Genomic DNA, 22,910 nt, shown 5'->3' with positions numbered 1-22,910 from the left:
CAAACCATTGCCATTCGTTGGTATTTTATTGGATCTTTCTGTGGATTTCTTTACGTTTTAGACCTGTGCACGAGATTCGGTTCGAGACAAGCAGAATATTTGGTTCTCCTTCCACTGCTGGGTTTTGTCACAACGGGTGAAGATCCAAGATTTGAACAAGTTGCAAGTCTACGGAACCAGCGCACAGAAAGCATTGTGTTGACATGTTCACACCAGCAGAAGCAGTTTCAGTGCTCAGACACAGTATTAAGTGTAGGTCACCCACATTTTGCAGCACCAAGGTCCCAATACACAATCACTGTAGTTGTGCGCGAAGAAATACACTTAAAAGTTACATGTGGTGCGAGCAAAACGCACACGAGATGACGGAAACGTGTCCAGAAGAAAGAAAAAGAAAGACTGTGTGCAGCGTGAACGCAACCACGTCAAACAAAATGAGATAAGAATGAATAACACAAATACAGATGTAACCTTTGTTTCGATGCCAGTACTTCTATAGTTAGTGTAGCAGTGTTCTGGTAATGCACAGGTGTGTATGTTGAGAGCATTTTCCTGTTTGTAGTAGCACCGTGTTGCGGAGGAGGGGGGGTTGATTCAGCTTAGGAAAAAGCTTAAACACCTTAAACAGAATTTTTACAGGAGAACCATGACAACACTTTAAATGACCAGGTGGTGGTGGGTGAAGCGAAGAGCAAGTTACAAGTAGCCATCTTAGACATTGAACAGCATTTTTCCCAACATGGACCAAGATCTGTGACGTTGATTTCAGACCGTCTTTGGCAGCTGGAGGAACTTTACGTGACACTGACCTCATTTACTGTGTGTGTAACCCCTCGAAACACGGACAAATTATTACATCATTTCTGTGGGGATGATGTTTCACAAGCTGATGAGGCTCATTGTTTTTGGTTTTTAATCATTTGAGATCATCTTAAATCTCTTGATCTGGGTAAAAACATTAGATTTAGTGTATTTTGTCTGTTTCCACTCGTCAAAAAAAAAAATCATTGCAAGTGTTACAGAAAATAAATGGCAAAATCATGCAGAATGTTTGTGCTGCAAATTATAATTTAATAATCAAGATTTACACTGAGCCAAGCACCTGGTGCACCTCTGAACCGAACACGTACTGAACTCCAGGCGAACAGTTTTAGTCGTTTTAGATACCACAAACGGTACAAAAACTAAAAACCAAAAACAATGAACACTTTACAGAAAGGTAAGTGGATGAAGGGCCTTGAAACATTGATGTGAAACCAAAGACTGCAGGAGGAGTTTTGGTTGAGCTGGTTAGGTACAGACCTGTAGGCTATAAAAATGTCCATTTAACACACACGACAGGTGCTTCTGTGGCAGGGTTCCTATACACTTTCCAAATCCAAAATTTAAGATTACGATAGACACGCAAATTGATCAGAGGAGTTTGTTCATTCCTGTTTGAAAACTCATATATTCGTCCAGACTTTTAGAACCAAACGATGGATAGGAACCCTGCGTGTGAACATTCAGACAAACAGCTTGTTGTGGGCAGATAAAAATGCTAAATCGTTTAATTACAGACGAGACAGGTCAGTGAGGTAATACTACTTGAGGTCTGACACGGCGTTCAGGGATCCAGTTGCGGTAAAGACAAGTTTAGCATGGTCCTTTTTTTTTTTTGAATTGTTGCGAGATAATTAAGACATGAAACAGACCATTGGTTTGCTGTGTCACACAGTTACAGTAAGAACAGCACGTTCCTGAGGAACAATCCTCCTCAGGATTAGAAACAACACATTTATAAAGCACCAAATGACCAAACAGTAGTCATTTTTAATCCAGAATTTCATTATCAAAATGTTCCAAAAAAAAAAAAACCTGAATTTGCAAGTTCTCAAAAAATTTGTTTCTAGTCAACAATATTGAACGCTGGCTATCCCGCAAAAAGCAAGAAAAAAAAATCCAAGTTTTGTACAGATTTTGTGACAAAAACGAGATCGACTTGAACACTGTGCGATGTTTGCAACTCCGACTGGCAGTGAGAAGAAACCGGAAAATACCCCACAAACGAATACAACAATGTGACGTCGGTCATCTGCGATCGTGTCTATCGAAACCCGGCTCGTTTGAGAAAGTCCTGCTCTGGAGAGAAAGCTTAAAGTCTGCCAGACACTTTAGAGTTTGCTCTTAAGTTACAAATATCCATTCACGTCCTGTGGGCGAGAAAATGTTCATATTTAACCGCCAGAACTTAATTTAGGCAAATAGGATCAAATGCTCTGTTGCAGCCCCATCGGTGTGTAGTTTACTGTTACATAAATCATTGCTGTTGCAGCTTTTAAGAGTGTTTTGCAACATTAGGGAAAGCATGGTGTAATGGCGCCAACGCAACAGCCGTAAACGTGAAGGTGTATCGATATCTGCCTGCAGGGAAGATTCAAAATCAATAAAACGATCGAGATCTCTGCCAAAGTATTGCATTTTTATTTTTAAAACGCGCATTAAGACAGAATCGGTTGATGACGACGCCCGAAACAAACTAACGGTAGCTGTATTCCATAGGAGGCGGGTGAGATGAGGAGCATGGGGAGGTTCGAAGCTTTCTTCTTATCTGCCCTAAAGTCTTGTAATGCTATGAGAGCAATGTAACACACACGCACACACACACACACACACACACACACACACGGCAGAGGATTTGATATATTCGTTTGTGTCTTTCTCAGACAACATAAAGATGCATTTATATACTTTGATACTGATAATGAGTCTGTCTTTTAAAAATTCCTAATTTATCCACCTCCGGACACGTAACGCCCCCAAAATATAGATAGCACTTCTGGGATCCACTCTCTTTTTTCTTCTTTTCTTTTTTTTTAAACAGTCTAAAGTCTCTCTTACTCTCTTCAATCTCTCTCTGTAATGACATTTTTATGTACAATATTGGTATATAGAACATAAATTACTACACAAAACATTTTTTTTAAGCCTATTCACAATTGACAATCATCAAGAACCCAATAGCAAATTAGACAAAACCAACAAAATGAAATAAAAAAAAGATTCAGAGACAGTTTTACTTGATAAACAGCTTAAAATTGATGCCTGTTATATAACTTTTCCCATATACTTTCTGTGCTCCCAAGACGTGTCGAGTGTATTGTGAAAAGAGAGGGGGGGAAAAAACACCTTTTTTTTGTTTTTTTATTATAAAAAACGTCCTCCTCCGCTTTCAGTCACTGGTTTCAGGAGGATGAAATCTGCACGAAGCTCAAAAAGACGGTCACGTGACTCCCGACATCTTGTTTTGCGTGTAAACAGAGCACCAGTAGTGTCTTGGTTCCATGTGTCTCTTCTGTACAAAAGTATAAATATATGCTTTCTCTCCATTTTTTTCTGTTTTTTTTTTTCTTTTTCTCATGTCTTCACATATCTAGGATGTAGGGGACAAAAAAACAAAACAAAAAAAGGTTGTTTTAGTTCCTTAAAAACACACCCAGTGTTGCAGTATCTGTGCTGGAGGTTGCCAGTTTTTGTTGTACTTTGGACCCTCCCTCCCTCTTTAAAAGATCCCGATTTTTGCTGGCTTGTGTTGACTTTTACCGTCGGGTGTTTGCTTGGTGTTGGGTTGATCGTCTTTGCATAAATAAAAAGGTTTTTCGGCACAGTCCGCGGCCACTGGGCCCAAAAAGAAAAACAAAACAAAAAATGAAACAAAAAACAAAACAAAAAAAAACAACCGTTGTCCGTTTTAGCTACAGCAGATCCATCTTGGGTCTGTAATGAAGCAGGAGGGGCGATTTCTGAAAGGGAAAAAACAAAAACACAATCTCAGCATGAGCAGTTAGTTAATAGATTATTAATCGTACCTACGTACACCTACGTCAAGCTTTGCATCGCTGCATGCTTAAGCAGTGTGGACGTAACAAGTTGGAGGGTCACATTTTGGGTTACGCCTAGTCAGGCACGGTATTGGTTGAAGATGCAGTCACATCTCCCTTTACTAAAAACTCTCTCTCTCCATCTGTAAACATTCATGTCTCATTAATGCATGTTACTAACTAAACTTCTTCCCTGGAGTTTCTGTCTCAGTCGTCCAGCAGGTTCTCATGGATGCTGCTGTGATCCTGCACGATCCCTACTGTCATTATTGCTGCCATATCTCCATCACAGTTTATAGTTAGTTGATGATTTGCTGCTGCTGCTGTGCATCTGTGTCTCTCTATCTCTATCACAGGTTCCAGTGCTACTGTAATCATTTTATCAGTCATTGTAATTGTCGATATGTTTGTGTTGATTTGTTCTGTGACATCTATTGCACGTCTGTCCGTCCTGGGAGAGGGATCCCTCCTCTGTGGCTCTTCCTGAGGTTTCTTCCACAAGTTTTTCCTCACTCGAACCGAGGGTCTAAGGACAGAGGGTGTCACTCCCTGTACAGATTGTAAAGCCCTCTGAGGAAAATGGATTTTGTGACTTTGGGCTATACAAATAAAATCTGATTTGATTTTTTTGTTCAACTTTCCACAACCTAAAATTTGTAGGAAAACCTGTAAGGAATCCGTTTGACAGCCTGTTACGTGAACATATCTGGATAACTAACGTACAACAGATGAAACCTACTACAAGTTAGCATATCATATGTCAACTAAATTATTTTGTGCCACAGTCGGGTAAGCCTCCGTCAGAACCTCAGTCAACTGATGCTACGTGATTTTGAAGATGACTAAAAGTGACAAACATTAGTTAAGTTATCTATATTACGTTAGCAGTTAGATAAGTACAGGCTCATTTTTTCAGCGCTTTGCTGAATACTTGATTCCTAATGGTCAATTACGGCACACGAGTCTGTTTATGTACATCAAATCACTGCTATAAGTAACAAGGACACAGGTCTGACGACACACCCCGGAGGACGATGGGGAACTAAAAAAATAATAATAAAATCCATTTTTGAACCAATAATCTGACACAAAATATGACGTGTCATAAGTCCAATAATGTACAACAAACCGGTCATTACTGTGAAATAATAACAATGATGCAGGATGACGATGCAAAGCTAGTATGAAAGCTTGACATGGGTAGCAACAGTAACTAAGTGGGCCAAAGTGGAAATGGTGTTTACACTTGATAAGAAAACCTTTTACTTATTAATCACACGGATTTCACAGTTTCATGCACTCTGACTCCGAGTGAATCACATTCAGCCTGCGAGTCAACTAAACGTAGATTACAAACCGTCAGCACGTTCATCTTTTTGAAGCACGAGTTACCTTAAATCTCCATCTTGTCACAACAACAAATTTCAAAGTGTGGTCCTTCCCCAAGATTTCCTCGTTGCATAAAATGTCCAGCTGTGAAAAGACGACAAAAGAGCAAATTAATAAACAATTTATGACCTCGGAGTGTCTGAATACGAAGCTTCATCAACTGTTGAGAGGCCCGCTGGATTTTCAGGCTGCGAGCTGCAGAAAGAAAACTTCCCTCTGCTCTCATCCTTCACTTCTAACGTTGCTGTTTCTCGGAGAGGAAGCTGGGGGAAGCTTATTTTGACATGAAGTGGCCCCGGGGCCCTGTGCAGCAGCAGCAGCAGCAGGGCTTTTTGGGAAAACACAGAAGTTCAATACTGAACACGAGGCTGGCTCGTCAAATGTACCTCTCCCTCCTGTGAAGTCAACATTGATATTCTGCTGAGCAGCGTCTCGCATCTGCATCTGCCAGTCAATACCGGGAGACACAGAGCGAGAGAGAGAGAGGGGGAGAAACTAACACTGTGCCACAGCGCCACCTGCTGCCTCTGACAGAAAAGACGCTCTGATGCCGGCTTTTATCAGCGCCGATGGAGCAGTGGAAACTGTCCAGGTCTGTGATTAGGAAGAAGCCAAAAATAACCCAGAGGGAGAAGCTGGAGAGCCGTGGTTTCATCTGGAAAGTCAATGAGGGCTTTGTGTCAGCATGAAAGAAAAGAAAAAACAAAGAACATCCGCAGTTCTCCGAGATTTCCTTGACAACGAAGGTGTTTATAATCCTCCTTAAAACAAACCTGCGGAAGAAGAGTAAGACCCTTCTTCGTTTCAGTCCATTTTTAAGCAGACGTGGCATAAAAACAACTTATTTTAGCTCCTTAAATATGTACAAGCTTCGTTTTTGACTGACTGTAGTTCCCTAAATGCATTCTTTGCATCCTTATTTGTGACAAACTGGAGAGTTTTACCCTCCCAGGACTCTTCAAACTATAACAATTAATTAATGAAAGGAGGACACATCCACCTGTGCCTCTACATAGCTTCACTTTGGGGATAAATCTTGTAAAAGAGGCCGCTCAGTTTCCTTCTATTCCTTCATTCAGGCGTTCATATCCTGCAGAGACATTTAGATGGATGACAGGACCACAAACGGCGGGTGTACAAACACGAGGAATGATTCAATAGCCGCGCTGTTCCCTGACAAAGCGAAAGCGCTGCGACGAGAACAGCGAATCGCTTCGAACGACAGCTTTTGATAAGACGGGAAGGGACAAGAATGGCCCGGTGGTGGAGAGAGGGCGGCTGCCTCGCCAACGTTGTTGCGATGGGGAGGACGACGATATGATGGAGCCTGCCCACTCAGAAAATAAAAAAAATCCAGGACACAAAGGCGTCTGTGATGATTATTCACGGCATCCTGAAAATCCATCTGTCAAGTTAGCGCCCACCGTTTCCTCCCACCCCCCCGCTGCCCCGAACGGGGCGGTAAAGACAATAAATAGACAAAAATTACCACATCTAGATATCATGAGGGTTTGTTTACCGCTAAATATAACAAACACAAAAGGCCTCGTGTGAGTCAGTGCAGGGAAAAGTATAATAAACTGACCTTTATGTAATTTCTGGTGATTAATAAACTAAACTTTTCTGATAAACATGGCCCACACTGCCCAGCTGGTGCTCCAAACAAGCTGAAAACGACAGCCAAGAATTACAAAAGATTTGTTCCAAACGGCTACAAATCCACGTTTGGGTTCCTGTCAGATTTTAACAAAGCACAGACGAATTTATCGACGTTATTTGTCAGACCGGCGTAGTTGCAGTCCAGTCAGAGAAAGCTGTCGAATGAAATGAATCCCAATATTTCACCTCGGTGACTCGCACCCGCCAAAGATCGTTTGATTAAGAATAATTGAATATTTGCAGGCTTTTATTTTCCTTTACTGAATCAGACTACATCAGTCTCGTCTCGGCGGAGCGTGTCATTGTCTGTACCTCATTAAATGATGTCAGGTTAAGCTTTTTGGCGATGAACTTCTTGAGGTGGAGGACCGTGGCTTGTGCCGAACAGCGGATCCATTTGCGCTTCAGACCTCGAAGCTTGCTGCTGTTGCACTCCAAGCAGATGCTGACCTGCAAGAGGAAACGCAAAAAAACACGACAGCATTAATTCAGATTTTAAAAAAAAGGACAACACACTTTGCTCGAGGTAATTCAAAGATTTTCCAAAGTGCATGACTCGAGGAACGCTGATGAATTCTGCAGGTTTATCCAACAATATGGGCTCAACTGAAATGTCACAATGCAACAATCTACGTTCCCTAGAGGGATGAATCTTCATGACTTTGTGACCTTTATGGGGATCGCTTGAGTTGCGATTTAGCACCAGCGACACAACAAACACCAAGATATCTCAGAAAAATAAAAAGCTTAAAGGTGCAGTGTGTAAGATTAACCACTAGCCTACCTGTTGACACATACCTCAGTATCTCACTGTTTGTCTTTCACCTAAAAATGCCCAGAGAGTTACTCAGTCCCCCTCAAACGTTGCCGGAAACAGACTTAAGGATTATAATAGCTGGTTAATTCAGCCTGGCGCTGGTGCCGATTTCCACTTTGGCTTACCGCACGTCCCACTGAAGCACCATTGTCTGTCTGTGCTTTGCTTATTGTCTTATTGTCGAGTGTCACAGCCGTTGGCCTGTGCGCTTGTTGTTTTTCCCCACCTGAGGTGAAACAATAGGTGGGTTTGGCAGAGTCAGAATGCATTACTGCCACCGATCTTCTGCCCCCACACATCAGAAGACAGAAGGAGGCCGAAGTCTTGTGTTCTCGTCTTCATTTGAAGGGTTTCTTCTGTCACCTCCCCCCCGTCTGTCTCTTTTTTATCTCTCTCTCTTTTGAGACGACGAGCATCAGCTTGGTTTCTGCTTAAACTTGGAAATCATCTCTCCTGGCAGCGCTTCAATGCAACCCCTCCCCGTCCTCCCGTAAGCAAAGAGCAACACGGTAATATTTCTGCTTTCCAGTGGCGAAGGCGACGAGGGAGGCTCATAATATGGAATAAAAGCCTCGGTGGTGATCTGGACTTCACAGCGGCAGTTTCATTACATTACAGGGCATTAGGGACGATGTTGTGGAGCCGGTCTCTATACAGACTCACACACAGAGAGACGTGACTGATGCAACAGAGAGGCGTATCAAGAAAATATCACGCAGGGAAAGCTGCACAGTATTTTACGGGCTCATTACGGACTCCTGAATGCTTGCAGAGGTCTGAGGCAACGCTGGTATTGTTTTTCTTAAATCTTTGTGTGTAAGAGTCTCGCTGTGTTGAGTATTGAGTTTGGACCGCTGATAAATCGGGCTTTGAGCGCTCAACGCTCGATTAATAATTCAGAGCGAAGCTGCAGCTCCTCCGAAGTCGACTCTTCAATCCCAGAAATAGCTGGAGTTTATTAAAACTTTACATCTTTCTCTCACCCCGTGGTGATCTTCTTCATACCTCATCTGAGGAATTAACCTCCGAGACCGATAATGTAGCTTTTTCTCTGATTAATTGTGGCTTTATTTTTCTTTTACTGGCGTCTCTCTGCCTTCGTTTGCGTTCTCTGGCACTGCCTCACAGCCCAAGGTTACACTCTGAAAGGTCGTCCAGAAGACAGCGGGGAAGTGTTCTGGAAGGCGGCCATGCGCGCAGACTCTTACATTCGAGTGGCTTCGACATCTTCAGTGACACGGTGGGAGGTGGGAGGCCGGGCGGCTTCCTGGGACGGTTTCATCTCTCATCTTTATTCTTCCCCAATGGCGACTGCTGCTATCATTCCTCTTGACTTCTTTCTCTGTTCTAGTGTTCATATTTATCATGTATGATTTTTAAACCCCCGAGAGGTTTTGTCTTTTCTTGTAGTTTCCAATCTTCTCTTCACTACTCTTTTCTAATGTTTATTTTCAGCTTTCTCTGCTCTCTACAATCTGGGCTGGTTGTTACATTAACAGGTTTTGAATCAACAAGTCATCCATCCTCAAATGTCTCTTTACTGTTTTGCAGCGGATTTAAAGTTAGTATAACCGAACACCTACTAACATCTGGCTTATTCCTGGATCAAAACGTTTTTATCGGTTCCACCTCCGATTGGCAGTGAAATAAACGTGACACACCGAGTGGAGACTTTAATTCTTGCCTGTTTTCTGTTGCGATGCTATGACGCACATTGAAGCTCCACGAGTTGGTGCATCATTTACTGTTTTTTGGTTTGTCTTTTACAAACTTTGTTCTTAGTGTTGTGCAAAATACAACGTTCAATGAGCTTAGGAGATAAGAAGACAAGCGACCGAAGTAAAATATATGAAAGGATAACCAACCAACATTATCCCTGGCCTCCATGCAGATTTCTACTGTTTACTAACCATGTTTTGGTGCATTGTGAACTGTTTTTAGCAGGTTTACCTGCATCAAAAACATCCACGTTACTAAGAGCTGAGTAACTCTTAACAGAGACGAGAAGGAAGCAAGATGAAGCTCTCTCCTTTCCTACTTCCATCATGAGACCTTGGACAAGCCTTGTTGTTACTCATTCTCATGAATACATTTCTATGGGGTTATGTCTCCTTTTCAATCTCAAAGATCTCTACTAAGAGTGGGAATATCTCCAGCAGTCATTCCTTTTTATACCTTCTCAATTCCCACCACTTACTCCTAACCATCACCTCCCTCCACCCTTAATTCCAAGAATCAGGTTCGATATTTTTTTGACCCTGCACGGTGGCTTGTTTTCATCAGCAGGTCTCTCTCAGTCCTTTCAAATCTCTCTTTTTCATCAGTAGTCTTGTGTTCCTCCTCCTCCTCCTCCTCTTGGTGACATTTGACGTTGACTGCATTCAGCTCACACAGACCGTACACAGTATTAGCTATTCTGCACGCATTCTGCACCTCTGCTGGAAATCCAAAGGGCGAGATCTTCGCCCTCTCCGGGGGCAGCCTGCCTTCCCCAACATGGCAGCGAAGAAGATGACGGATTGGAGAGGATGGTCTTGTTTTTTTAAAGCCTGCGTGTCGGGTCTTTTACTCTTCACTAAAAAAAATGGTACAAAACTAATTTTCTTCAGCCTGTGCAGCGTTACAGGATGGAGGAGGGCTCTGTGTTCCTGTCCAGCACAACAATAACTCGGCTCTTTCTGCATTATTAATATCATTTTGGGCTTGAGAACGGGTCCAGAATACAAATGAAATCACTGAAAAAAGCCCATTTCCATTTTTTTAAACAGTGGATGGCGGTGGCGTGGCGCTGTGGTGTCACTAAGTGGATCTACACGAATCAAACAGCCGAAAACGCCAAAGACAAAAGAATCCGGTAATTGTAAAACAGCCTGGTTAATCACACGGGGGCCACTTTTATAAAGGCAATAATTGATGTGCAGGCTTTTAAGGCAATTGTACCCACAATTATCGCCAACAGTATTTTTTCCCCCCTTAGTGCTTTTGTTCCTGACAGACTGCTTTGAAACCCGTAATTATTTTATCCAATTTGCGTCTTCTAATCACTGCTAAAAGACAAACCAATGTGTACTGCCTCCCAAATTCCCTTCTAAATTATAAATCTGCTTTATTGTTAAAGGGCTGGCTCACATAAATTACATTTAAAAAAGACGTTCTTACTTACCTCTAGTGCCTTATATCCATGCGGATAGTTTGGACTTTATGTATCCACGTTCACAGATATCTGACTCTGATATTTCGCCTTCCGTACCATTAAAAATTCAGAATGTTTGTGTTTGTTATGTTTGCTCACAGCCTTGAAAATGGAAAGATTCTCTTTCCAAAAACATTTTTAGCTTTAATATATAACCTGAGGATTATTCAGAGGAACACGGATCCGGAAACCTGGAAGAAAGACTGGACACACTCTTTGCTGTTGCATTTTTTAAATGTAATAAAAACTCAACTAGCTTCGTCCCTTTTCTTTCTATTTTTGGCAAACCAAGCCTACCACTAAGTAACGGAGGGGCTGTGGTGGTTTCAAGAGGCCCTTAAGTCAGGAAATGAGGAGCATAGATTGCTGGCCATCAGCAGGTGAGGGCTTACCTGCTCGTCGCTACGGTGATAGTCGTTGTCCTCCTCTGGTTTCTCCTCTCCTGCCTCCTTATTGGCCGTGTCCTCTGATTTTGCGTCGCCTGTTAAAAAAAGAGAGGGAGAAAATTAATATTTGTTCCCCAGAGTCAACACTTAACAGATCTAAACATGCATGTACGCCTGGTGAAACACAAGCAGGTGCAGGACGCTGGTTTTGCAGCAGTCCATGATCAAGTCTCTCATCGTGCTCATTAATTTAAGTCAAGAGGCTTGAGCTTAATTGACTTCCAGGGTGGCCCCCGTTGGAAACAAGACTTGTCCGGACGCGGCATGTTTGTCTCTGTGCAGTATTTAAACAGCCTGTGCCTGCTGGAGCGTAAAAACGCCCACTGCAGAGGTCCATTTATAAGGCAATTACATGTCGGAGGGAGTCAAAGCATCCTTTATTCGACTTATCCGCTGCCTCGGCACGTCTTCAATACAGGACGACTCAGGAAAAAAAAGAAAACAGGCATTCGCCCCAAGGATTAGCCTACACGAGAGCTGCATCAGGTCTACCTTCTGATTTCCTGAGGATATTACAGGGAGCTGCAATCTCTGGTGAACTAGAAAGAAAGATTTCTCACTCTGTGTGCGACTGATGGTAATGTGTTCAGAGTAGCGCAAGAAAGAAAAGAAAAGGAAGGTACTGTTTAATAATCCACCACATAGAGCTTCTTGGTTTGGGGGTTGGAAGAAGCCTGGATCACACAGCACTCCTCAAGTGAACTGTGTTCAAAGATAATGCAAGGTGCAACGGTTATATACATCGTTAAAGGTTAATTCAAAGTGTGTTCTGAAACCTTATTAAGTACCGTCTTATTGCCTTCAGGCAGTCTTTAAGTGTGGACGAACAGATTGTATAGATTCAAATCTACAAAGAATAACTAGGATTTCTCCACTGAACGAAAACAATAAGAGATAAATGGTTTATTGACAGTCAACGAAAGATGGATCATCACATCACCTGGCCTGTATCTTTGATACTGTATCTAAACTGTTTCAGTGAAGACTTCTCACATTAGAAACTAATCGGACACCTAACCGGTTTTGAAAACCCCTGTGAGCTTCTACAAAGTCGTCCAGGACAGGTGATATTTTACGTTTTTCTTCTTGTTCGTTGATGATACTGTTCTAGCATTGAGTTTTGAGATATTAAACTTAGTAATCAAAGTCAAAATCGCGGTGTTGCTTCCTCTAACATTGAAAAACAAAAGAAATTCAGCCTGCTTTATCTGGATTCAGCGGATGTGATAGCGTGTGTGTGGACAGTTTGTAGATGGGATTGCATTCACCGCTCTGTGACCATTTTCCGTTCTGGCCAACTGTCACCAATTCCACAGAGTATTACCGGGAAAGGTCTGAGCTTGCCCCGGCGTCTCTGCGGTGATTGTCTCGAGAGTCGACCTCGCTGATTGCGTATCAAGAGGGGCTTGCTCTTATTGTTGTGCCTCAACCTTCAAACAACCCTGGAGTGTCTCCGTGACTCTGAACAGACATGAAGACCCCGTTGCTGTTTGAGGTAATGAGATGATTGCTTGTGTCTGGAGATTTTTCTTTTTTTTTTTTTTACTGAGCAGTCTCACATACAAAGGCATCTAAAATGACGATATCAAGTGAGGTTACATTGGAACGAGATGGAGTAAACTAGCTGTGTGTGTGTGCGTGGGAGTTAATTTAGTCATGAAAGAGAAAAGTGCACTCGGCAGGCTCATCGTGGCACCGTGTCCCTCCATTTTCTTGCGTTAAGTGCTCAGGAAACAGCAATTTAGAGAAATAAGTCTGTTGTGCACTGTTGAAAACCAAGTTTTTGTTCTGTGTGTGCAAGAAAACTCGACGTGTCTGCACTTAAAAGCAAATGTGAAAAAAGCTTATTCATGTCACGGTGCGATCAGTGCAGCAGTTCTGCAAACTAAAATGATAACAAATGCTTGTTTCGATCCACTACAATTATAAAAATATCAGGCGTTGTTCACGACATAAGCAGTAGGTGGTGCCAATTCGCAAGTTCAGAAAAACCAAAAGAAAAAGGGCCCAACACGAGTGCCTGTGGAACCCCAACCAGTGACAAACAATGCAGAAAATGATCATGGATGTCTTAGAGAGCCATCCTGTGACCTAAAAGCTCACTACATCATAACTTCATTTGTGTTTCCATATTAAGAGCATTACCTCCTCCTGGTAAAAGATAAACAAGGAACCCTGCCCCCAAAAAACCCAAAATTCATTTTATCAGAGAGTTGGAACGTCCTGGTCTCCAACAATGAGCATCAAGGTCAGGATAAGGACCTTCCGTCACGTTACGCCAATGCTCGACTTCTCTACCCTCATTTCTTGCCAGTTCACCCCAAAAAATATAATTTTAAGGTTCGGGAATGTCGACAGCTTACTTGGAACATTGCTACTTCTTCGATCTCGGGGCTCTGTCTAGTCTAAAGCTGCTGTATTTTGGTTTCCCTAGACTGTGTAAGTTTTCATGGTCTTTCGGGGGTTGAGGAAATACAATATTTAAAACTTTTTCAGTTCCCTGTTGAATAAAAACAAAAAGTGTATTGTGAAAAAGCTACGAGCGTTTGTGTGTTTGTTCTGCAGAAGCATTTCTGAAAACAACTCCAGTAAATTTTCTGGACCCAAGGTTAGCAGCATTAACATTTCTGGCCGTGAATTCAGCTCTGAGGAATTGTGAAGCGCTGCTGCTCCATCCTGTGTCGTTAGCAATGTGCCAGAAGGATTTATTTAACTCGGCTGGTTAGAGAGGACTCCAGAGAAAAGTTCCTATTTCTGAGGGATTCTGGATTAATGAGCCTTTAATTAAGTGTAATGCAGTTCAGCTCAGTTGGCAGGGGGCAACATTAACAGAGTGCCCACTGTCCCCTGTAGATAGTGTGTAGTGTGATCTCTGCTTTAGCATGTGTTCACTTTGGTTTGCTATTCTTAAGTAAGAGCTAATGAGGAGCATCAATTTTCTTGGAGTGGAGAGTAAAAGTGGAAGTAAACAAGCTCCAGTCTGCAGAAGTTACTTTGAAATCCCTGTGGTGACACCGGTCCTGTTTGAAATCATCCAAAAGATGTTAATAGCCTTGTAAATTAGACTTTAGGATTACCTTCACATACTGTTCTAGTGTCAGCTGGCACTATCAAACTGCAATTATTATTATTATTATTATTATTATTATTATTATTATTATTATTATTATGGAGAAAATTCTCTCTCATTATCTAAATGCTGCTACTTTGGTCTCCCATGAGAAAACCAAAGATATATAGTGATGCCGAAGGTGAGTGGCATGTCATATTAATGTGTTTTTATAATGTTTACACTGAAATATACTCATGTCATATTAATGTGTTTTTATAATGTTTACACTGAAATATACTCTATTCATACTGTAGGTACAGTCGAACACATCATTTATCTTCCAGGATGTAGAGCTGGAAGCTGGAAGCCAATGCTCGGACTTTGACGACTGACTTAATTTCTCAACTTTCACAATTCACAAAACCTTTGCTGCACAAGAAAACTCTTTACCGACCCAAGAAAAGAAACATCCTGATCAGCGAGCCTCCAAATAACAATTCTTGAGTCTTCTGTGTGTGACAAAAGTCAGAATATATTTTTACTACGACCCGAGGCTTGAAATGTTCTATTTGTTTGTGTTCGCACTGAACGGAAATGATGGTGAAACGCGATCGAGAAGTCCCCAGATCTCCATTTCTGTTGGCGTCTGTGCAAAATGCTCCTTAAAAAGTGTTTGTGTACGTAACATGTGTGTATTTGTGTGTATTTATGTGTGTGTGCTGTAAATAAACCTGTCTTCAAGCGACGAGGCGCGGGAGGCCGGAGAGCAGTTCCACTTCCATTTGAGCCTTAATTACCAAAATCAGAGAGAGGGGGGATTAAGCGAGCGATTAGGCCTGCCAGCATGACGGCCCTCTGGGTACACATTTACATCAGCCCTTTGGAGGCAAGCTGGTACGGAGAAGCCGCTGTGCACAACAAGCGGGCCAGGGACTCGTCCCGATTTGCTAAATTGACTTCATCTCTGCAGCTTAATGGCTTCGGCTGTTACTCGTGGTCGTGGTTCTAATGTTGGCCATTACGAGTTTGGGACTTCGTGCCTTATTTAGTACAACGGGAAGATCCGGGCGCTCACACTGGAAGTAGTTTTGGCACTTATATTTACAGCGTTTGGTCCAAAGTTTTTCCACGGGCACGGTTTAGCCCACTTTAATCTGTGTTTACTATCTCGTAGTCGTCTTCTTCTCTGCCTTCGCTGGCTCATTGCAGCACGTTGAAGGGTTTGACTGCCACCTGTCGATCAGTGCGATAGTGTGAAACCATCGGTGGGATAGTGACGATGATCACGTGTATACAACCTGTTGATATACACGCGTTTTCAACGTAGGCGTGTTTCTCTTTCACCGGGAACGTCGGCTTTTCTTTCGTGCATGCATCCCTACCCCGGCCTTGCTCAACTGTTCTTGTTTTGTTGGTTTGTGTCATGTTGAACAGGGAAACCGGGCTAATGGAGTTATTGGGGGCAGTTATTGGATCAAACAATAAGCATATTTAATCAGACAGAACCAACAACCAACCGGCATCACGCACCAGGTTGTTGACAGAGAGAGAGAGAGAGATGTTTCAATGGAAGACGATCAAAGATTTTCAGAACAGCTGAAGGAGTGTGTGTGTGTGTGTGGTGGATCTTACCGTTGCGTTGATCTAGATGAGTCTTCATGTTGCAAAGCTCTCCTTTAATGTCTCCAGGCACCTCCATCCCCAACTTCTGATAGAACTCCCTCTGCTTCTTTATCTCCGCTGCAGCAGAGAAGGAGGAGGCGAAAAATCAGAGAGGACATTGTCTTTTTCTCAAGGTCAACGGTGTGTGTGTGCGCACGCTGCTTCGTTACCGAGAAGATTTTATTAAAATGTTGTTTCTAAGCGATGCCAAGCAGACGAGATCACATCACAATGAAAAGAGACTTTCAGGGTTATGACACTTACCCTCTTGAAGTCCCGGTACCAACTTGTAGACAATGTCTTGCATTGTTCTGTCATGGCTAAAAGAGAAACAAGAAAACGATTAGTCACCTCGTCAGTTATGAACCAACAGAATCTGCATGCCTTTGGATTTTTTAAATGTTTTGTTTAGTCTACAGCAGTGGTTTCTAACCTGAGGGCCTGAACCCCACAGAGGAGTGGAAACATTATGTAATTAAAGCGGAGAGCAAGAAAACATTTCAGCTACAATGTCTTTAGTTTTTAAGACAAACTTCACTTAGGCTGGATTTAGACAGTGGTCAGTGAAAAAAAAAACTTGAAAAACAGATCACCAGAAATGTTTTTCTCACTGGCCTTTCAGGGCTTCCGTAGAAACACACATGTAACCTGTGACGTTTGTTTAAAGTAGTCAGAAAAAGGTCGGGAAGCACTCATCTCATCTCATCTCGTCTCTCTGCGAGCACAGCTGACTGAAAAGCCTGAAAATATCAAACTGACAGTTGCACGACAAACACCTCATGATCGAGTGGGAAAAAGCTCTCAGAGGTCGGTGTGCAGCATACGCTCCGTCAGTCACAGTGTTAAATAGCATTTCACTGTTGGGCAGCGCAGGTGACACAGGTGCACAGTATGGGCTCAGGTCTGCCACCGTCAAGCCGCTGCGTTTTTTTGACAGCTCGTCGTGTCAAGCCGGCTAACGGGCACGACACGGTGAGTTTGCTGCAGTGGTCTTTGGAGGAACGGCGTGCTGTCCGCCGGGAGAGTCTTTGTGTCTGAGGCCAAATTTAAACACCTGATGCTCTGGAGAGCAGCAAAACACTGACCCCTGCAGGACAGAGCCGGCAGTGCATCCTCACAGCTAAACACTGTACACATGTGACATAACATGCATTCCTTATTCATCACCTGTCTGTAGATAAACAGGTATTCATGTAAGAGTATAGAATGAATCCCACTCTTCTGTCCACTGTGTTAAACATCGTTTTTGTGTTGCCATCTGAGACTTTCACCAGGTCAAATAAAGGTTTAATAAATAAAAAAATAGCTCCGTAAATACATTGTAAGTTTATTGACTCTTAACATGAAGTAACAGCGTGTTAAAGCATGCGTCACTGAGCACTTAAAAGATCCTATTTAAGATTTTAAGATGAGGAAACATTCACATTTTTTAATGTACTCATTTATCAATGCCAAATATTAATTATTTAATGTGGTCATAACGGTCTTAAAAAGCAACCATTCCTTTAAAGAACCACAAAAACTGCATAAAATGAGAATAATTAATATATTTGTGTGTTTTAATGGCGCTGATTAACGTCCACACCAACTCTCTTCTGTCTTCTATCACCTGCACAGGTGTCTTCCTCCATGCTGACCTCTGCTCAGGTTGAAGGTGTGTCGAGCTGTGCAGCATCACATGAAGTCACCAGACTCGACGCACCAATATGCACCGAATCAGTGAAATCGCCTGCTGTGACGCTAAAGTGTATTTAAAAAACTGATTCACAGGCAGCAGCTACATCGACTAAACTTCTTTCTCCAACTGAAGAAGATCTGAAGAACGTTCTTTGCAGGCGTTTGTAGAGTTAAATCATCCTGTGATGGTTTTATTGTCAATATGTGACAAAAAAATTTATTCAAAACAATAAAAGCAAAGTCTGACAGTACGAGACGCAGGACTAGTTCTGCTGAGTGGATTCTCTGTGCGGAGACGTCAAATCTCAAACATCAGCTCTGATCAGTCTCCTTGATGAGCAGACGGGCTTTATCTGTTTTTGCCTTCAAATCACTTGTGATGTTTCTCATCAATTCCAGTTTCCTGCAAAAAAATCCAGCTGTGCAAAGATCTAATGTGTTTGAAACATCTGAAAAGTCTGCCGCTCAGACGCTAATGACTAAATCGCTGGTGCACATTAAGTTTGTGCGTCGCATTAATCAGACGTTAATGCACGAGCGCTCAGACGGAACAATACGAGGAGGACAATAAGACAACAGGAAGAAGAAGAAGCAGCAGCGTCTTTATTTTTAACCTGACAAGGAAATCGCTTGATTAATTCATCGACGTTAACTGTGCAGGCGGAAACTTTAATTTCAAATTTTTAAGTGCTCAATTATTTTTAAACGTAAGGTGCAATTTTGGTGTCACTTCACGAGGCTGAATTCTTCACGTGTTTGCCGGTTGAGGTTAACTACAGTTTAATAACAGCAGAGGTGACCAGCTGTTAGTTAGTCAGTTTATCTGATCTATGGTCACGTGTGTGAGCTGTCATCATCACAATATATATCATACTATCATATATTTACAGTATTATGAAGCTTTTATTGTGACTTATAACGTAGAGGTGAGATATTAATGCAATATTTACTTAAAGAGTAAGAAGAACTACATTTCCCAAGATCTTTGTGTCTGCAAACCGAGAGTAAATTATGAATTTTACATATTTTCTTTGTCTCTCATTTCTCTTCCTGTCAAACTTTTGAATATATCTGATGACTTATTTCAAACTCTGGGTCGTACACACACATTTATCCAGTCCAGTGTGACGCCCATTATGTAAAGAGAAACCCTGTGAGGAGTCGTAAGAGCTTGCAGAGTGGATTTGGTCATTTATTTATTTCCATCTCGTCCTGCTCCTCGAACACATCGAACAACACGGATGAGGGAGGCGTGTCTGGAGGCCGACGGTCGTCCACAGCTCCGTATTTCATCAGACGACTCACAGACTTTCAGTTTTACTCTGAAATATGAAATCTAAAGACGCTCAGCTGCTGTTTGATTTGATCATAGTTCATGTATATCACTATCTTTAAAAGGACACTTCACTGATTCTACACATCGAAGTCTGTTTTGTCAAATCTGATCAAATGACTCAAGTTTGAATATGACGTCTACATGTGTCGAGGTCAAAGCATGTGATTAATTTCTGCTCGGCGCCACCTGATCCGCTGCGTTGTGGGTAATACAGGTGCAGGAATGTGTGGAATAAAAGAAGACACCATCGGCTCCATCGACTTGAATTTTTCTGTCCAATTTGGAAATTTTAAGTTCGGTCCTGAAACGAGTCGAGCGCTCTTCAGAGTCAGAGATGAGTGTGAGCTAGTTTTCATCCTCACCACAGATTACAGAGCAATTAAATCAGTACATTCACAATAATTAATTAATTAGTGTTAGAAAATCTGCCCAGTCGCCTGTGAGTCCGTCTATTTAAAGATGTAATTGTACTTATAAGTTTTCTAGAAGCTCATCTATGAAATGATTGAGTATAAATCAGTTACAGTTATAAACTGCATCATGTGCAGCATTAATTCATAAACTGAATCTTAATATGTTCACATGAAAACAAACACCATCACAAATGTAGAAATAAAATGTGCGGTCCTTTATTCTTCACTGGAAACACCACCAGAGGCAACGAGCAGCTCCAGATGTACGCTGATGAAGCACTGTCAAAACACCTGTGTGTGTGTGTGTGTGTGTGTGTGTGTGTGTGTGTGTGTGTGTGTGTGTGTGTGTGTGTGTGTGTGTGTGTGTGTGTTCTGCGGCGGCTCCCTCACTCACCCGATATACTGCAGTGGATGGCTCTGATGAATAACAATCCTACACGTGGGGCACGTGTTGTTTTCCTCCAGATACTTCACTAGACAGCTTCTACAGACTGGACACACACACACACACACACACACACACAGTGAATAAAATACAGATTTATGAATAAACACACACTCTGTATTTAGTGTGTTTTCAGGTGGATGTGTCGCTAACACACTCACAGTCAGTCTGTGTGAGAAATACTCTGATTACAATCGCTCCTATCAGATGATCCGAGAGATCAATGTTCAGCTCATTTAAAAAAAAACAGATTTATTTACAGACTTATTATAAGTTTGTTCATGGAGATAAACATTGTAGAAAGAGAAGCAGTTAAAGCAGCTGTTTGTCTCGTGTATTAATGTGTGGAAGGTTGCATGCACACGTCATGATTTATTTGCTGAATCTGTTTCTATTTGTTTTTATTTTTATTTTTTAAACTTTCCCCTCTCAGTTTTGTTGTTGCAAATTAAAAACATCCACAGAAAATAAACAGATAAAAACCCAGCGTGTGTCTCCAGTACCTGCTTTGTCCACCAGAGAGCACAGACGAGTTTATTTTTACACTGTAAAACGTCTCAATCATATTATATTAATATTTAAAATGATGCTGATTAAAACTGTTTATCTGAGGTTTGCATGTTAAAAATAAAGAATATCAGCTGATGGTTTGTTTTTTGAGATGTTCCAGCCTCAAACATGCAGCATTGATTCATATCGATCAGTAACGTTTGATGATTTAAGAGTTGTTATTGTTCATCTGCACAAACTGAGAGATGATAAAAGCATCGGCTGAAACGCTGACTCAGAGAAAAGCAGCAGATTTATTTTTTATCTTCTGTTTTCTGTCAGAAATAATCGATCAACCTTCGAGAGGAGGTGAAGCTCTGGTTTCATGGCTTTTTGAAGAATGATCAAATATTAACATTGATGTTTAAACATAAATATGACGTACAGATATAGATCAGGACTGTGCATCATCATCATCATCCATCTCTCCCTGACACTTTTTATTGCGGTGGAGCTGAGTCTGTCCAAACAGCTGCAATGGTGACGTGATGTGAATCTTTGTGAATTTTTTTTCCTCTCTGAACTCAAACGCCGGAGCTCCTTTTTATTTATTTATTTTTTTTTTTGAGATGGAGAATCAAAGATGAGACTCTGAAGAGCGGCTCCCCTCATCTGCGGTGGAAGAGCTCCCTCCGGTGAACAGACGAGGTATCGCGCTGTCTGGGTCCATCCTGCATGTTTTTGTTCTTTCATAACGCCGCACGCTCTCGACGGCGTATTGGGTTTTATGTTCAGAGGAGATGAGAGTCGCTTCGTGCTGCAAACATCAGCAGGGGGCGTCTGCTTCTCCACAAACATCCTCAGAGTCAGGCGTCTCGGCCCGTCTGGAAGGTTTACTTTAATCTCTTGCAGGCTGATTGGTCCACACTCCAGTTTGATTAGATTGTTCTCACCGGCTGGGAGTAAATGTGTCGAGTTCGATTAAACGGCTCCAGCGCACGGCGGGAGGCGAGAATGCCTTCAAGCTGGAAATCCGCGGAGCCCCGTCATTACTTTAAAGTGCCAGATGATTATGATTTCACAACAGGACAAACTCACAACATCAAACCACAAAAGGTTCGTCTCGGTGTCAGTGTGACAGCTCTGTTAGCTCTCAGATCTCGTGAGCGTTAAAGGGCACTTGAGGTTGCAGATTAGGCAATCAGACGGAGACTGTGTCGCCTCAGTGACCCCACTCCAGGATTTACAGAACGATTAATTCAAGGTGGTACTTCTGTTTGACTGTAGCAGGTGGTAAAACACAAGCCAGCATAACAGAGTCATCTGCAGAGTCACATGAAGCGGCTCAACAACGTCCAACAAAACCTGATCGAACACGTGAAGTAATGCTCCTGATTTCCAGGACTCGAGAACCAGAGTACAAAGTTCTCCACTTTCCATCCCAGATGAGTTTGGGCTCTGAGGAGTTGGCAGCTTTTCTGGATGTTTGCTGGTTTTTGCTTCGAGTCTTAACTTACATTCATAGATGCAACAACAAACTGTGTTTACCGACAGTTTTCTGAAGTGTTTACGAGCTGCGTCTGTGTTTAATGTGGCTCTGCCTGATGGGTCAAAGGTCACAGATTTCTCTGGATTCTTCTGTTAAAAATCACTAAATTTCTTGGAGCCGTGTGCTAAGAAATGTTGAAACTGTGTCTGACAGCGTTGATCCTCGCTTGTGAACGAGCCTTTCCTTTCGTACCCGTTCAACCTGTGGAACGTTTCAAACTGGCGTGTTGGAGCATTTCTTAACGTTCACGGTCTTTCAATGATCCAAACTTGTTGCAGACATCGAATCCGTAAAGTTTATCAGTTTGAACGTTACATATATTCTCTGTTTTTACTACATCTGGCACGGCGTTCCAACTCTTTTGGAATCAGGGTTGAATGTGGCCTCGCTGGCCGTACAGGAAGCGTCTGGTTAACACGGTCGAGGACTCTATAACAGGAAGCTCTGCCTTCAGACTTGTTGTTTCGCAAGAGCGATGAAAAGTCCCGAAAAAGCCCCACAGATGGTCTGCAGCTGCTTTTTATGAAGGCCTGAATATTTTCTACGACTGAACAAAAGATACACAGTTACAGACGTAATTATGGAAATGTGAATCCAATGGACAACAACAATAACATCTTATTCTAAATTTGGAGCTCTGTGTGATGTTTGTTTACTCGAGTCGTATTTTAAAAAATGTCTTTCGAACAGTTGAACGGGTTTAATTACTCGCTCGCTAATCAAAACAATCAAATTGGCAGTTTTCCAACCCCATTAAAACACCTTTAATTGTTAATTATGTTCATATTACAAATATTGTTCATTAAATGCTTCATTTTGGAAACAGGTCCATGTGGTCTGTTTGAGATTTGAGAAGTGTTTTCTCTCCACGTTGGTTCATCAGCTCAGATTTTCTCATTACGGACACGTTATGAACTTCACAG

General features: G+C 42.1%; 1 protein-coding gene across 1 annotated transcript in view; it reads right to left on the bottom strand.

Annotated features, from left to right (window-relative positions):
* Positions 1-3,364: 3,364 nt before the first annotated feature.
* Positions 3,365-22,910, bottom strand: part of pcgf3 (polycomb group ring finger 3) — a 53,013-nt gene continuing 33,467 nt past the window's right edge. The window contains exons 4-10 of the mRNA XM_027285543.1: positions 19,899-19,995; positions 16,343-16,398; positions 16,049-16,156; positions 11,311-11,399; positions 7,221-7,358; positions 5,253-5,333; positions 3,365-3,782 (exon numbers count right to left, since the gene is read on the bottom strand). Coding sequence (XP_027141344.1) covers positions 3,735-3,782; positions 5,253-5,333; positions 7,221-7,358; positions 11,311-11,399; positions 16,049-16,156; positions 16,343-16,398; positions 19,899-19,995 — 617 coding nt within the window. The 3' untranslated portion in view covers positions 3,365-3,734. The remainder of the gene's footprint in view (positions 3,783-5,252; positions 5,334-7,220; positions 7,359-11,310; positions 11,400-16,048; positions 16,157-16,342; positions 16,399-19,898; positions 19,996-22,910) is intronic.

This window comes from Larimichthys crocea, chromosome I, assembly GCF_000972845.2.
Source record: "Larimichthys crocea isolate SSNF chromosome I, L_crocea_2.0, whole genome shotgun sequence".
Lineage (NCBI taxonomy): Eukaryota > Metazoa > Chordata > Actinopteri > Sciaenidae > Larimichthys > Larimichthys crocea.
This window is presented reverse-complemented; position numbering and strand designations above follow the sequence as displayed.